The sequence below is a fragment of the Pseudorca crassidens genome, chromosome 19, assembly GCF_039906515.1.
Source record: "Pseudorca crassidens isolate mPseCra1 chromosome 19, mPseCra1.hap1, whole genome shotgun sequence".
Taxonomy (NCBI): domain Eukaryota; kingdom Metazoa; phylum Chordata; class Mammalia; order Artiodactyla; family Delphinidae; genus Pseudorca; species Pseudorca crassidens.
This window is the reverse complement of record NC_090314.1, coordinates 38178591-38194669: the sequence shown is the minus strand read 5'-3', so window position 1 is coordinate 38194669 and position 16079 is coordinate 38178591. Positions and strand designations below refer to the sequence as shown.

Here is a 16079-nt window from a genome sequence, read left to right as displayed (position 1 = left end):
CTCTCTTTTCATGTTAGATTAAAATGAGGATGCTTTGAATTTGGAGGAATGAATGTGGCTTTTTCTTTCTTTTGTTCTAATATTACAGGAGGATTGGGAGCAGCATCCATAAAAGATTAGAAACACTAGCTTTGTTTTGGATCTGGGTGTGCTGCGTTAGTGTTTGGTTGTTTTAGAAAGATCACTTTGGTGAAAAGGAAGCACAAACTTGATTACTGAGAGTGACTCTGGTATATTTTCTGATATAATCAAGTGCAAAATAGCCTGCTTTATTCTATACGCAATGCTTTGCTTTTTGAATGTTGAACTTATATAACAAAGGCAGAGAGTGATTCTCTTTTGGGAACTGCCTACATCTGGCAGTTAGATGTGTGTAAAATTGAGCTGCTTCTACATCTGTGGTCACTGTAATTGTTCTGAACAAAGGCTTCAGTGCTCTGTTTTTTGAGACATGTTATCCTGAAGAGACATAAAGATAGGAGGACTCCTCTGCATCAGCTTCTTTAAAGGAGGAAGCAAACTTGACTGACTTTATCAGACGTTAGCATAGTATGGAAGGAATGATGCAGAGTGGTACAGGCCAGAAGCCAATCCAGGACTTCCATTTTTTATTATGCCTAATGGTCATATTGAGCGAGTGTCCTGATTGAGTCTTTTCACCTTGGGTCACCTGAATGTCCTAAGATCAAGGTTTGTCTTAATCATTTATCTTCTATTTGATTTTTCATCTTTCATCTGTGTTCCAGGTCATTTGTGTACTTCTGTTTTGGAGGATTTCCCTGGAAGGTTAATAGGTTCTCAGCATAGTTGGCGTTAGATAAGAATTAACCATTTGTATTCAACACTTTGGTGAGAAAGAATTTTTCTGTGGTGCATGAATCAGGTTAGATATGACTCTGGTGGATTAGACCCTTCCTAATGGCTTATCTCAGGAAATTGTGATTCTGTAGATTCTAGCTGTTGCAGTCTTTTCTGCCATTACAAGGGAGCAATATCCTGAGCAATATCTACTTAATTAAAAGCTAAAACAGGACTATGTTACTGTATAACATTCAGCCACCATTTATTTATTTAAGTGATTTGTCCATTTGTGGCAAATTTGCTTGCATAGCAATAGATGTGTCCCAGTAGTTTTTTAGGCAGGGTTTTTCTTCCCTGCTTAAACTGGATTAGACCTCTGTATCTAAAATATTTTTCTGGGCCCCTTTTCCTTTCAGGGGTTTTATCCACATCTTCTCCTTATCCCATTTGCACCAGCTCCAGTCTTATTCTCAAATTTTAGTGAATAAAATCTTAGTTTTTGTTGTTTTTTAAAAAGGTGTGTGTGTGTGTGTGTGTGTGTGTGTGTGTGGACACCACTACTCTGGCCTGAGAATTAGAGTTGTGACTCCCACATTATTCAAAGTTCCTCAGTAGTGGCATGTTTCGTCCTTTTGACTGGCTTGCTTTCTCTCCTGACCTGCTCTCCCCACTCTTGGAGTCTGAAAATCAGTATTATTTGTTTTGATTGGATCTCAGAAATTACCTATTTAGGCTGTGCTGTCCTCCTCCCTCTGGATTTCCTGACCCCATTACTTTCTTGGCATAGTTGTCCTTGTAAACTTTGTCTTCTTTTTGCCCTGGGCCCTCCCTGTCATGTGCTCCTGGCAGCCTGGAGGGGCCGTGGAGCTTTTCTCTGGTGACTGTCAGAAGAAAGTGACCGTTGTTGAAACACGTTTGCTGCGGCTAAGGCAGAGCTGCTGAGATCTACTTTCTAGTTATACAAGCTTTTATATTTCTCCCCCTTTCCTCTCAGTCCCCTTGGGAAATCAACTAATTCTGTGTGTGGGCCCAGGGTAGGGAGAAAATGCAAACAGGAGGGGAAGTATGGAAATTGGGGACAAAGTACACAAAAAGACTGTAGCTTGAGGCCATCAGGAATACTCTACTCTGACTGAAGCAGGGCCAAGAAGTAGGCACAGTATGTCTTGTCCTCCTGGGTTTTAAGCACCTGCAGCAGGAGGACAAACTCCGGCTTGTGTTTACAAGGCCGACATCTGAAGAAAAAGCCTCCATTCCTTTGCCATCTTGATATGGAGGGTTCTGCGGAGGAAAATAAGGAGATGAGATATTACATGCTTCGAAGGTAAGTTTTAGAGTGCCGTATCTGGGCAATATATACCTTTAAAAAACAATAAGACATTGACAGCTAAGCCCTGGAATTTATGGGCAATCTGATTTGATGATTTTCTTGTGTCTGTAGGAAACTTTTTTTTTTTAAGGAAATGAATTAAAACGCTCATATTTGCTCCTGGATTTCTAAACCTTTATTTTACACTCAGAATTTGAACCAAAGATACCCGAGACCATGTGTGACATTGTAGCTGCGTTGAAAACAAGCACCCGTGCACAGACCTTGCTGTGTGCTGGTCTTTCGTTAAGGAATCTCACTTAGTCTGTGCCAAAATTGCTCACTGTTCTTGGCTGGTTTTTCAAGAGTGAAGTCTCTTTATCTATTTTGAAGGAAAATATCAATTCTGTGTGGTAGGTAGCATCCTGTTGAAGGTAGTTTTGCAGAAAACTTTTTTAGACTCTGTCTCTTGGACCAGGAAAGGTGGCTGCTGTCGTCGTCCCGGCGTGTGACAGTAGGCAGCCAGACTGGAGGTGTTGAGAGTGCCAAGCTCTCCTATCCCGAATCTTTCTTCTTCCTGCTGTTAGAACTCACGCTGAAGAGGAAATGAGTCAGGCCTTCTTCAGAACTCTTGCAGGTCTGTGCCTCTCCAGCAGAGGGTCGACATAAAAGACCTGAATGATTTGCTGGATGGCAGTCATTAAGGGTCGCTTGCTTGTATTTGCAAACTGGAGTTTTTATTTTGATAAAAATTACCTGAAAATTAAATAGACCCTGGAAAATATAGAAACAAATGAAAAACACTGATTTGGCAAAATGTGTCTTTAAAACAGTCATCCTTTCCTTTTTACTTGACCTCTTCCATCCTTTGGGGGGTAAACCAAGCAAATCTTCCACTGAGAGTCAAATAAGTAAAAAACAACTGGTATATTTTACATATACATATTATATATTGTTTTATATATAATATATACTTATATATTTTGTATATTTTAATATATATACAATAAAATGATTTATATATGTATAAATATAATAAATATGTATATAACTTTGGTTTATTATTTTATATATGTAAAACAAACATATATACAAACAATACACATACACATATATATATTAATTACTCACACATACACAGTTTTATTTTGTTTTTCTGTGGTTAAATACAATAGGTGATCTGTCCATTTTTTTCAAGGAGACATCCCTCCTGGAGCAGTCTGTCCTCCAATTTGAACAATCATCTAGAGAATTCCCTTCTCTTCTGTGTTGGATCCTCTATTTCTTGCATTCCTTGTCTTCCTTTATCTTGGTTTATTTCATCTTTTGGGAAGACAACATTCTCTGGTAGCTTCCTGAGAAAAGCTAGGTGAGAGGTAAAGATTTTGAGATCTTTTCTATCTTTCCACTTGATCCTCTTGTTTTTAGCATGGTGCCTAACTTCTGAACATGGCTATATGAAGGATCCCATCTATTTTTTTAAAATCTTTTTTAAAATAAATTTATTTTTGGCTGCATTGGGTCTTGGTCGTTGCACGCAGGCTTTCTCTAGTTGCAGTGAGAGGGGGCTACTCTTTGTTGCGGTGTGCAGGCTTCTCATTGCGTTGGCTTCTCTCTTTGTGGAGCACGAGCTCTAGGCATGAGAGCTTCAGTAGTTGTGGCACGCAGGCTCAGTAGTTGTGGCTCACAGGCTCTAGAGCACAGGCTCAGTAGTTGTGGCACATAGGCTTAGTTGCTCCGCAGCATGTGGGATCTTCCCAGACCAGGAATCGAACCTGTGTCCCCTGCATTGGCAGGTGGATTCTTAACCACTGTACCACCAGGGAAGTTCTCATCCCATCATTAAAAGTAAGGTATATTTCTGTTTTTCTCCCCTCTTTGATTACAAGTGACCCTCAGGGCATTCCTTTGTTATCTCTAAACTATTGATTAAAACGTATGAACAATCCCTTCCCCACCTTAATTTTATCGATAAAGATTTTGCTTCCCTTTTTGTCTTATACTCAGGCATCTCCTTATTTATCCTAGGTTTATATCTTCTCTGTCTCTCTCTACCTAAGAAACTGAAAGTTGATCTCTAGGGAGTATGTGTGTGTGTGTGTGTGTTTAATCTCAGTGTATAGAATTATATAACCATAATTTTTGGTTCAAGACACACTCATTCGTCCATGTGTAACCCACTATTATTTATTTATTTGGTTACTTATTTAGTAATTTTAAAAATAGTGTAAAAAGGAATTTGAAAACCCACCACTTAAAGGTTGATCCTTGGCCATCACCTACATCTTTCTAACCATATGGTCTCTCCTCCATAAACCTTCTCCCTGCTTTCCCCACCCAGGTAGTCGTTTCCCTTAATCACATGTTCATCACATTATTTTGTTTCTCTGTTTACATAGTTTTTTTGTGTCTATATGTATGTCTTAAAAGTATGTATATTTTAGTTTTTAACTTTATGATCTGTTTTTTGTTTTGTTTTGTTTTGTTTTGCGGTACGCGGGCCTCTCACTGTCGTGACCTCTCCCGTTGCGGAGCACAGGCTCCGGACACACAGGCTCATCGGCCATGGCTCACAGGCCTAGCCGCTCCGTGGCATGCGGGATATTCCCGGACTGGGGCACGAACCAGTGTCCCCTACAACGGCAGGCGGACTCTCAACCGCTGCGCCACCAGGGAAGCCCTTTATGATCTGTTTTTAATTTTATAATCTATATATAATATTTGGGAGCTTCTTATATATTAATCATATATCTATACACTTGACTAAGGCCTCCTATTATTTCTAATAATTTGCGGAATCTTTTGTTTTCTATGTAAATTACATCATTCACAAATAAATATAATTTAACTTCCTCCTTGGCAGTCCTCAGGTCTCTAATGTACTTATTAATTTTTTTATTTTATTGCACTTGCTAGGAAATCTAACAGTTTTACATTTATGGATTTTCTAAAATTAAACCATCCTTGCTTACCTGGGACAAACTCAAGTTGGTTGTGGAGTAACATACTTTTTAACTAATATTTTGCCTATCCTTGACCCAACACCTATTTAGAATACTGTCTTTAGGAATTTTGCAACTGTGGTCATGAGTAAAGCGGCCCTGGACTTCCCTTTCATGTAACATCTTTGTCTGGTTCTGGTATCGGTATTACTCTAACTGGGGAGTTTTACTTCTTTTTCTACTGTCTGGAAGTTTGGTAGGCTACGATTCTTGAAAGTTCAGTAGAACTTGTCTTTTAAAACCATCTGGGGCTTCCCTGGTGGCGCAGTGATTAAGAATCCACCTGCCAATGCAGGAGACACGAGTTCGAGCCCTGGTCTGGGAAGATCCCACATGCCGCGGAGCAGCTAAGCCCGTGCACCACAACTACTGAGCCTGCGCTCTAGAGCCTTCGAGCCACAGCTACTGAAGCCCACAGGCCTAGAGCCCATGCTCCGCAACAAGAGAAGCCACCACAATGAGAAGCCTGCGCACCCCAACAGAGTAAACCCCGTTCGCCGCAACTACAGAAAGCCCGCACACAGCAACAAAGACCCAACGCAGCCAAAAATAAATAAATAAGTAAATAAGTAAGTAAGTAAATAAATAAATAAATAAAATAAAAATAAAACCATCTGGACCTGGTGTTTCTTTGTGGGAAGGTTTTAATCATACTCTTTTATTTTGAAGAGAGAAATTACTTGAGTGCAAGGTTAGAGTGTAGGAGAAAGGAAGGAAAAATAGAAATAGAAGAAAGCAGCTGTCTGTTAAATAGTGTATAAAGGAGTTTATTTACTATATCTATTATCTCATTCAGTCCTCAAAACACCCTTTCAGAAGGTCTATCAGTGCTGAGTCAAGGTCCAGTCAGGGAAAGAGAAACTGCATTAGGTATTATAAACAAAAGACATTCAATTGTGAAAATTGGTTACTTGGGTGTTAGAAGAATAAAAGAACAAAAAAGACATGCTGAGGTAACCCAAGGTTAATATCTGCAGGAAGCAGCTACCACCCCTCGGGAAGAGGTAGTATTCCCAGAACCTACTAGCTTGGAGAGGGCCCAAGGTGCTTGGAGAGGGGCTGGTGCTTGGACCTCTGGGAGTAAGCTTTGAGTAGCTGGTGCTCAGATCCCTGAGGAGGAGGCCTGGCCTGACAGGTGATTGATAGGCCCAGGCCGGGTAGCCCAGAGGATGAGTGAGCATGGCAGGGCTGGTACTCTGACATCCAAGGAGCCACAACCCACTGCTCCTTGTCCTTCTAAGGGAATGCATCACGGCTATTCCTGAATGCTGGAAGATGCTAGAGACTGGAATTAACTCTGTTTTCCTGTGGAGCAATGCTGATAATAGCTGGAAAATAAGAAGAAAATCCCTTTCTCTCTCTCTCTCTCTCTTTTTTTTTTTCCTTAAACCCTTCTGCCTTCCTATTGGCGGAATCAAACAAGTTTGCATGGTGTTAAGCCCTGTTGTCATAGAGCAGAGCATAAAAGGGTGGGCTTGGAGCTGAGAGACAATAGCTAAAAACCTAGAACAGTGAATACCATACATATTTACAAAGAGAAAAGTGAAGCTTAGCAAGTTTAAGTTATTCGGTGAAGATCTGAAATTTAAAGCAGGCCTGTGCTGTTTCCACCACTATCTAATCTAAAACATCATTGATTGTTAGAGGCACGATTATTGAATGTACCACTGAGAAAAACAATTCTGCCAATTAAATAAAGCACACCCTCAGTTGTAAGATACATAACAATTTCAGAGATTTTAAAAAGCTAAAAAAAAAGTGTTATCTTAAGGTCAATGAAATATATGGTTTATAAATAAATGGCCTTGTAAATGCCTTGTAAATAAATTGTTTTTGGAGTTGTTGATTTTGAAACGTCTATGGAATATCCAAGTAAAACATTTAGTAGGCAGTTAAAAATGTGGAGTTACAGCTCATAAGAAAAATGGAGGTTAGAGATACAGAGGTGAAGGTCATCTGTGTGTCAGAATCATAATCCAGAAACAGGTTTGCTAACTGTGGTGGGTTGTTTTTTTAAGTTTTAACAGTCACTCTGAGTCTGTTATTTATACCATCTCATTTTAGTCTGTTCTTTGCCTATCTCTTTATGATGGCATCTGTTGGTAAACCTTAATATTGTCTTTTATTATTCAGGAACACTTATTTTTTTTCTTAAATTTCCACAAGCAAAGATCATTTTCTTTTCTCTCTTCTCTATAAAAACTATGTTGTCTGCCACCATGCAGTCTTCACAAGGGTGCAATTGGAAGTGCTCTTATAAGTCCAATAGTGAAAAGTAGGTCTCCAGGGGAGATAGATGATGTGAAGAAATCTTATCTGTAGACTTTCATGATTTCTCTATTTTTACAGGTCCAGCATGTCTGGTTTGCACCTAGTAAAGCAAGGTCGAGACCGAAAGAAAATAGACTCACAGCGAGATTTCACTGTAGCTTCTCCAGCAGAATTTGTTACTCGTTTTGGTGGGAATAAAGTGATTGAGAAGGTAAGTTATAACCTGCTAAATTATTTTTTCAAAAGCACATGAGATTTAATGCCTGGATTTGTTGTCTAGATTTGCTCAAAACCGATATTTAAATTGAATTTCTGAGACTGCAGAACTATCCTTTCTGCCTCCCTAGCATCCTATTAAATAATTTCACTATTTTCTGTAATATGTATTTACCACTAGCAATTTAGTCATAACTAAGTAAGAAGATGAGGCAGCACCCATAAAGCGCTTTTAGAAAGATCTTGCTGTTTTTATGGGGTTGAGTTGCACTGATCTGAGAGGGTATGAGAAATTGATTAGCTTGTGGGGTGGTGGTGAGGAGGTAACATGTCATAACACTGGGTTTAGAGCTAAGGGAATGGAGAGAGTTTCAGAACAGAAGGCTTCAACAAGTTTGATACAGTGTAACCTACTGGGTTCTGCCAGGAATTTGAGATGTTTAGAGGGAATATACCACATGAAATACTTAAAGAGATTACAGGTGTTTTGAAATGTTGTGAGTTAATCTGTGTCACTTTTATCTAAACCATATTGGAGCTGAGAGAATGACTTGGTTGAAATAGCTTGCAGTGATTAAAAGATTAAAGGATGGGGACCTATATTCTCTGTCCTAAAAGTGTTGCTTTAGCGGTGCACTCCTGTTAGTCTTCCAATGAGTAGAGATTACGTGTCTCCCAACCTGTGTTATCCTCAGGGTGATGATTGCAAGACAGGCAAGGAGGTGAAAGGTTTGTTTAACAGAGAAGTCTCAGGATCATTGATCCTTCTACGCTTTTTCTTGTGACCGTTCTTTCTGGGGTGGTCTGTACAATTCTAAGGCGTTTGGATTCAGCATTTTGGAGAGAGGTGGTGGTTAGTGTAGGCGTTCTTATACATGTTCAGGACTCTGTGCCTTGTTTCACTACAACAGAGAATAGTGCATGACACTACACTGTTGAATCTTCCTCCAGCCTTATTTATATCCATCTTCCCCCTGACGTTTGTTTCTTCTATTCCCTAAAAGTAGGTATGGTAGAATAATTCACAAACTCATAAGATTTGAGTAACTGATTTTCCCCTTCAAGAAATGAAATTAGAAAGGAGTAAGTTTTAGCTGGCACATATTGAAGTATTTGCTTAGCTAACATCTTAAAATATCCCTTGATCATGTGGGAGTTGGTTCCTAAATGCCTAGACCAACAATCCAAATTCCTAGTTGAAACTCTGGCTTTTCAGAGGAAGATCTACACAAGTGATTTCATCTCTTTTCCTCTGTCTTTGCCTGTCTATTCTACCTCTCTCCAATTCCCATGTTCCCACTCTACCAGGTTCTCATTGCCAACAATGGCATTGCAGCAGTGAAATGCATGCGGTCTATCCGCCGGTGGTCTTATGAGATGTTTCGAAATGAACGTGCAATTCGATTTGTTGTCATGGTCACACCTGAAGACCTGAAAGCCAATGCAGGTAAGTTATGAACATTAAGAAAGCATCATCCTCAAGCATAAAACATAGAATGGCACAGCCTTTAAGGAGAAGAATGTTAACTCAGGGGGATTCCCAAAGCCAAGGATTTCTCTTTTAAAAAATGTCAATAGTAGGCATAGACAGGATTGTATTATATTTAACCTCAACGTAGACGCCTGTGTTCTAAGTAAAAATAGGTAGAAATTTAACCAAAGTGTCGATATGGGTTTTCAGTGTTATTTGCTAAGCCACATTCTTTAGCATGTGTCAGTAGAAACGTTTGGAAGGAAATGCTATTTACCTTATGAGTTACATTGAATTTTAGAGCATTTTAAGGTTAAGATTGTTTTTTCCCCTCCTGCTGGGAGGGGGAGACCTCTTGGGACCCAAACAGGTTTCACTCTGCAGGCTCTTTGGCATATTCTCTCTGCTTAGATGGTTTTCCATCTGAGAGAGGCAGATAAAGACTATTGGTGTAGCTGAGAGGTCGTGGCTAGTCCTTCCTCTTTATACTTTTTATCACTAAAGTATAATCTCTAAGACAGAGTACCCACAGATAGCATTAGCTCTTTATTTTATTTTATTTTTTAAAATTTATTTATTTATTTTTGGCTGCATTGGGTCTTCGTTGCTGCATGCGGGCTTTCTCTAGTTGCAGCGAGCAGGGGCTACTCTTCATTGCGGTGCGTGTGCTTCTCATTGTGGTGGCTTCTCTTGTTGTGGAGCACAGGCTCTAGGCGTGTGGGCTTCAGTAGTTGTGGCACGTGGGCTCAGTAATTGTGGCATGCGGGCTCAGTAGTTGTGGCTCGCAGGCTCTAGAGCGCAGGCTCAGTAGTCATGGCACATGGGCTTATTTGCTCCATGGCATGTGGGATCTTCCCGGACCAGGGCTCGAACCCATGTCCCCCGTATTGGCAGGCGGATTCTTAACCATTGCACCACCAGGGAAGTCCAACATTAGCTCTTTAAAGGGCTGTCTTTTTAAAGCTATTTTGGTCTTTATATGTACTCTCTATATTGAGACAATGATATTAAGACTATTCCTAAGGAGTAAGGGTTATTATCTTTAGAAATGAAGAAGGCACCAATTTATTGGAAAATAGATGTTATATGAAATCATTTAGATTGACCCTTCAACACCTCTCAGCTGCAGTTTCGTATATGTGAAAGGAAAATCATGTCTATTTTACTGGATAGTTGTAATGATGAAATTGTGTATAATAAATGTAAAGTACCTTGCATGATTTCTTTTTCCTTGTTTCTCCTTGGTGCTCCTATTAATTCATTTATTCATTCACTCAATGAACATGGAGACCCACAGTTTAATAAGATATGATCTTGCTCTAGGAAACAAATAATTTCAATACAATGAGGTAAGTGCTATAATAGAAATATGCACAGGGTACTGTGGAACACAGAGATGAGCCATCGTAACTCTGGCCCCTGCTCTTGGGTTAAGGGTTAAGAGGGGTTAACAGGGTTAAGAGAGCTTTCTGAAATGGGTTTTACCTAGCCAAGAATGAGTAAGAGTTAGTGAAGCAATTAGGGGGAAGACAAAGGTATTACAGGCAGAAAGAACATATATGCAAATGTTTGAAGGTGTGACACAGTGGTTTCTGGAAACTGCAAGTGTCTTGTTAAAGTACAAGACATGATCTAGTATTTGTCAAGGATGGTCTTGTTTTTCATGTTAGCACCATCAACAAAGGCAAAATAATAGATAATATAGTAATAAGAGCAAGGTGGGGTTTTTTTTTGGTGGGGAGACAGGTTTGGAGTACATGTGATTCAAGGAGATTCTAGAAGTCCTACAAAAAATTGAATATATCCTTCTAGAACTTAGAAATAATGAGAACTAGAGATTAAGAGTGTACATTATCAGCAAATATGTGATAGTTAACACTACCTCCTGAAAGATCAGATAGAAAATGAAGAGAAGAGAGTTAAGGATGAAATTTTATAGAAGGACAAAATTTAGGGATAGACTCAGGAAGATAGGCCCATAAACAGTGTTGAGAAGAAATGGTCAGAGAAACAGAAGAGAAAAGCAATGAGAAAAGAGAACTTCAATAAGGAAGGCTCAAAGGTGTCAGTAGTCCAATAAAATAGGAATCAAAATCTGTCTGGCGATTAGCTAATCATTGGTAACCTTTGCAGAAATAGTTTTGGTGGAACAATGTGAGTATGCAGACTAATACAGGAAGATAAGGAATGAATGGGATGAGACATGGAGACAGCCAATGTGGGCAAGTTTTTTGAGAATTTTGGATGAGAAGGGAAAAAGGAAAGGCAGTAACTAAAGAGAAATTTGGGGTCAAGAGATAATGTTTATTTTTCAGAATGGAAGAGACTTAGAAATGTTTCTGAGAGGAAGGAGCCAAGGGCAGGGGTGGGGGCCGGGGGGTAGCAGTACTCAAGAGAGCTAGAGGAGATGGAAGGGGATGGGATCATGAGCACCAGTGGACAAAAGTACTCATATCTTTTGACTAAGAAAGTCTATTTCCTGGGGTTTATTCTGAGGAACAAAAATCAGTAATGGGGCAAATACGTTCATACAGGGATATTCATTGCACTGTTATTTAAAATAACAAGAAACGAGGAATAACTTGTGCCCACCATTAGTGATTAGTTACGTAAAATCTGTTGCACCAATTCTATGAAATACCATGCATCCATTAAAAAATATTTTGTGGAGAGGAGCTTCAAGATGGTGGAAGAGTAAGATGTGGAGATCACCTTCCTCTCCACAAATACATCAGAAATACATCTACATATGGAACAACCCCTACAGAACACCTACTGAACGCTGGCAGAAGACCTCAGACCTCCCAGAAGGCAAGAAACTCCCCACGTACCTGGGTAGGGTAAAAGAAAAAAGAATAAACAGAGACAAAAGGATAGGGATGGGACCTGCACCAGTGGGAGGGAGCTGTGAAGCAGGAAAGGTTTCCACACACTAGGAAGCCCCTTTGCGTGCAGAGACTGCGGGTGGCGGAGGGGGGAAGCTTCGGAGCCACGGAGGAGAGCACAGCAACAGGGGTGCGGAGGGCACAGTGGAGAGATTCCTGCACAGAGGATCGGTGCCGAGTGGCACTCACCAGCCGGAGAGGCTTGTCTGCCCACCCGCCGGGGCGGGCGGGGCTGGGAGCTGAGGCTCGGGCTTCCAGATCCCAGGGAGAGGACTGTCGGCGTGAACACAGCCTGAAGGGGTTAGTGCACCACGGCTAGCCGGGAGGGAGTCCAGGAAAAGGAACTGCCAAAGAGGCAAGAGACTTTTTCTTCCCTCTTTGTCTCCTGGTGTGCGAGGAGAGGGGATTCAGAGCACTGCTTAAAGGAGCTCCAGAGACGGGCGCGAGCCGCGGCTAACATCGCGGACCCTAGAGACAGGCATGAGACGCTAAGGCTGCTGCTGCCGCCACCAAGAAGCCTGTGTGCAAGCACAGGTCACTATCCACACCTCCTCTCCTGGGAGCCTGTGCAGCCCGCCACTGCCAGGGTCCCGTGATCCAGGGACAACTTCCCCAGGAGAACACACGGTGCGCCTCAGGCTAGTTCAACGTCATGCTGGCCTCTATGATCATCTCTATAGATGCAGAAAAAGCTTTCAACAAAATTTAACACCGATTTGTGATTAAAAACTCTCCAGAAAGTAGGCATAGAGAGAACTTACCTCAACGTAATAAAGGCCATATATGACAAACCCACAGCCAACATCATTCTCAATGGTGAAAAACTGAAACCATATCCACTAAGATCAGGAAGAAGACAAGGTTGCCCACTCTCACCACTATTATTCAACATAGTTTTGGAAGTTTTAGCCACAGCAATCAGAGAAGAAAAAAGAAATAAAAGGAATCCAAATCAGAAAAGAAGAAGTAAAGTTGTCACTGTTTGCAGATGACATTATACTATACATAGAGAATGCTAAAGACTCTACCAGAAAACTACTAGAGCTAATCAATGAATTTGGTAAAATAGCAGGAACCAAAATTAATGCACAGAAATCTCTTGCATTCCTATACACTAATGATGAAATATGGGAAAAAGAAATTAAGGAAACGCTCCCATTTACCATTGCAAGAAAAAGAATAAAATAACTAGGAATAAACCTACCTAAGGAGATGAAAGACCTGTACGCAGAAAACTATAAGACACTGATGAAAAAATTAAAGATGATACAAACAGATGGAGAGATATACCATGTTCTTGGATTGGAAGAATCAACATTGTGAAAATGACTATACTACCCAAAGCAATCTACAGATTCACTCCCTATCAAACTACCACTGGCATTTTTCACAGAACTAGAACAAAATATTTCACAATTTGTATGGAAACACAAAAGACCCCAAATAGCCAAAGCAACTTTGAGAAAGAAAAGGGAGCTGGAGGAATCAGGCTCCTGGACTTCAGACTATACTACAAAGATACAGTAATCAAGACAGTATGGTACTGGCACAAAAACAGAAATGTAGATCAATGGAACAGGATAGAAAGCCCAGAGATAAACCCATGCACATATGGTCACCTTGCCTTTGTTAAGGAGGCAAGAATATACAGTGGAGAAAAGACAGCCTCTTCAATAAGTGGTGCTGGGAAAACTGGACAGCTACATGTAAAAAAATTAAATTAGAATATGCCCTAACACCATACACAAAAATAAACTCAAAATGGATTAAAGACCTAAATGTAAGGCCAGACACTATCAAACTCTTAGAGGAAAACATAGGCAGAACACTCTATGACATAAATCACAGCAAGATCCTTTTTGACCCAGCTCCTAGAGAAATGGAAATAAAAACAAAAATAAACAAATGGGACCTAACGAAACTTCAAAGCTTTTGCACAGCAAAGGAAACCATAAACAAGACGAAAAGACAAACCTCAGAATGGGAGAAAATATTTGCAAATGACAAAGGATTAATCTCCAAAATTTACAAGCAGCTCATGCAGCTCAATATCAGAAAAACAGACAACCCAATCCAGAAATGGGCAGAAGACCTAAAAAGACATTTCTCCAAAGAAGATATACAGATTGCCAAAAAACACATGAAAGAATGCTCAAGGGCTTCCCTGGTGGCGCAGTGGTTGAGAGTCCGCCTGCCGATGCAGGGGACGCGGGTTCATGCCCCGGTCCAGGAAGATCCCACATGCTGCGGAGTGGCTGGGCCCGTGAGCCATGGCCACTGAGCCTGTGCATCCGGAGCCTGTGCTCCGCAACGAGAGAGGCCACAACAGTGAGAGGCCCGCGTACCGCCAAAAAAAAAAAAAAAAGAATGCTCAATATCATTAATCATTAGAGAAATGCAAATCAAAACTACAATGAGGGCTTCCCTGGTGGTGCAGTGGTTGAGAGTCTGCCTGCCGATGCAGGGGACACAAGTTTGTGCCCCAGTCTGGGAAGATCCCACATGCCGTGGAGCGGCTGGGCCAGTGAGCCATGGCTGCTGAGCCTGCACATCCGGAGCCTGTGCTCTGCAACGGGAGAGGCCACAACAGTGAGAGGCCCACGTACTGCAAAAAAAAAAAACAAAACAAAACAAAACTACAATGAGATATCATCTCATACCGATCAGAATGGCTGTCATCAAAAAATGTACAAACAATAAATCCTGGAGAGGGTGTGGAGAAAAGGGAACCCTCTTGCACTCTTGGTGGGAATGTAACTTGAGACAGCCACTATGGAGAACAGTATGGAGGTTCCTTAAAAAACTAAAAATAGGGGCTTTCCTGGTGGCGCAGTGGTTGAGAGTCCACCTGCCGATGCAGGGGACACGGGTTTGTGCCCCGGTCCGGGAAGATCCCACATGCTGTGGAGTGGCTGGGCCCGTGAGCCATGGCCGCTGAGCCTGCGCTTCCGGAGCCTGTGCTCCGCAACGGGAGAGGCTACAACAGTGAGAGGCCCGTGTACCACACACACACACACAAAAACAACTAAAAATAGAACTATCATAAGACCCAGCAACCCCACTACTGGGCATGTACCCTGAGAAAACCATAATTCAAAAAGAGTCATGTACCAAAATGTTCATTGCAGCTCTATTTACAATAAGCAGGACATGGAAGCAACCTAAGTGTCCATCAACAGATGAATGGATAAAGAAGATGTGGCACATATATACAGTGGAATATTACTCAGCCATCAAAAGAATCAAAATTGAGTTATTTGTAGTGAGGTGGATGGACCTAGAGTCTGTCATACAGGGTGAAGTAAGTCACAAAGAGAAAAAACAAAAACCATATGCAAACACATATATATGGAATAAAAAAAAATGGTCATGAAGAACCTAGGGGCAAGACGGGAATAAAGATGCAGACCTACTAGAGAATGTACTTGAGGATACTGGGAGGGGTAGGGTAAGCTGGGACAAAGTGAGAGAGTGGCATCGACATATATACACTACCAAACTTAAAATAGCTAGTGAGAAGCAGCCGCATAGCACAGGGAAGTCAGCTCGGTGCTTTGTGACCACCTAGAGGGGTGGGATAGGGAGGGTGGGAGGGAGGGAGATACAAGAGGGAAGAGATATGGGGACATATGTATATGTATAACTTATTCACTTTGTTATAAAGCAGAAACTAACACACCATTGTAAAGCAATTATACTCTAATAAAGATGTTAAAAAAAATCAATAAAAACATAAAAAAAATTTTGTGGGATAACATTTATTGGTCTGAGTGCATTCTGACAAATTGTTATACTGTTTATCTATTACTGTGTAACAGTATTACCATAAATTTAACAACTTAAAACAATGGACATTTATTACCTCACAGTTTCTGTAGCTGGGTCTTCTGCTTCAGGTTATCGCAAGGTTGCCATCAGCATTCAGCTGGGGCTGCAGTCTCATCTGAGGATTGACTTGGGATGGATCTGTTTTCAGACTAACATGGTTGTTGACACCATTCAGTTTTCTGTTTGGACTGAGGACCTGATTGTGTTGCTGGTTGTTGGCTAGAGACTGCTCTTGGCTCCTTGTCACGTGGACCACCCCAAAATGACTGCCTACTTCTTCAAAGCCATCAAGGGAA

At 41.0% G+C, this 16079-nt stretch overlaps 1 protein-coding gene across 7 annotated transcripts in view; it reads left to right on the top strand.

Annotated features, from left to right (window-relative positions):
* The window catches only part of ACACA (acetyl-CoA carboxylase alpha), a 272316-nt gene that overhangs the window by 81612 nt on the left and 174625 nt on the right, over positions 1 to 16079 (top strand). For 5 of the 7 annotated variants that reach the window (XM_067717545.1, XM_067717544.1, XM_067717547.1 and 2 more), the window contains 2 exons: positions 7462 to 7594; positions 8908 to 9046. In XM_067717545.1, coding sequence (XP_067573646.1) covers positions 7462 to 7594; positions 8908 to 9046 — 272 coding nt within the window. Of the gene's footprint in view, positions 1 to 2018; positions 2126 to 5533; positions 5682 to 7461; positions 7595 to 8907; positions 9047 to 16079 lie in introns of those variants that run through there. The other 2 variants (XM_067717548.1, XM_067717550.1) reach the window with 2 other exon arrangements.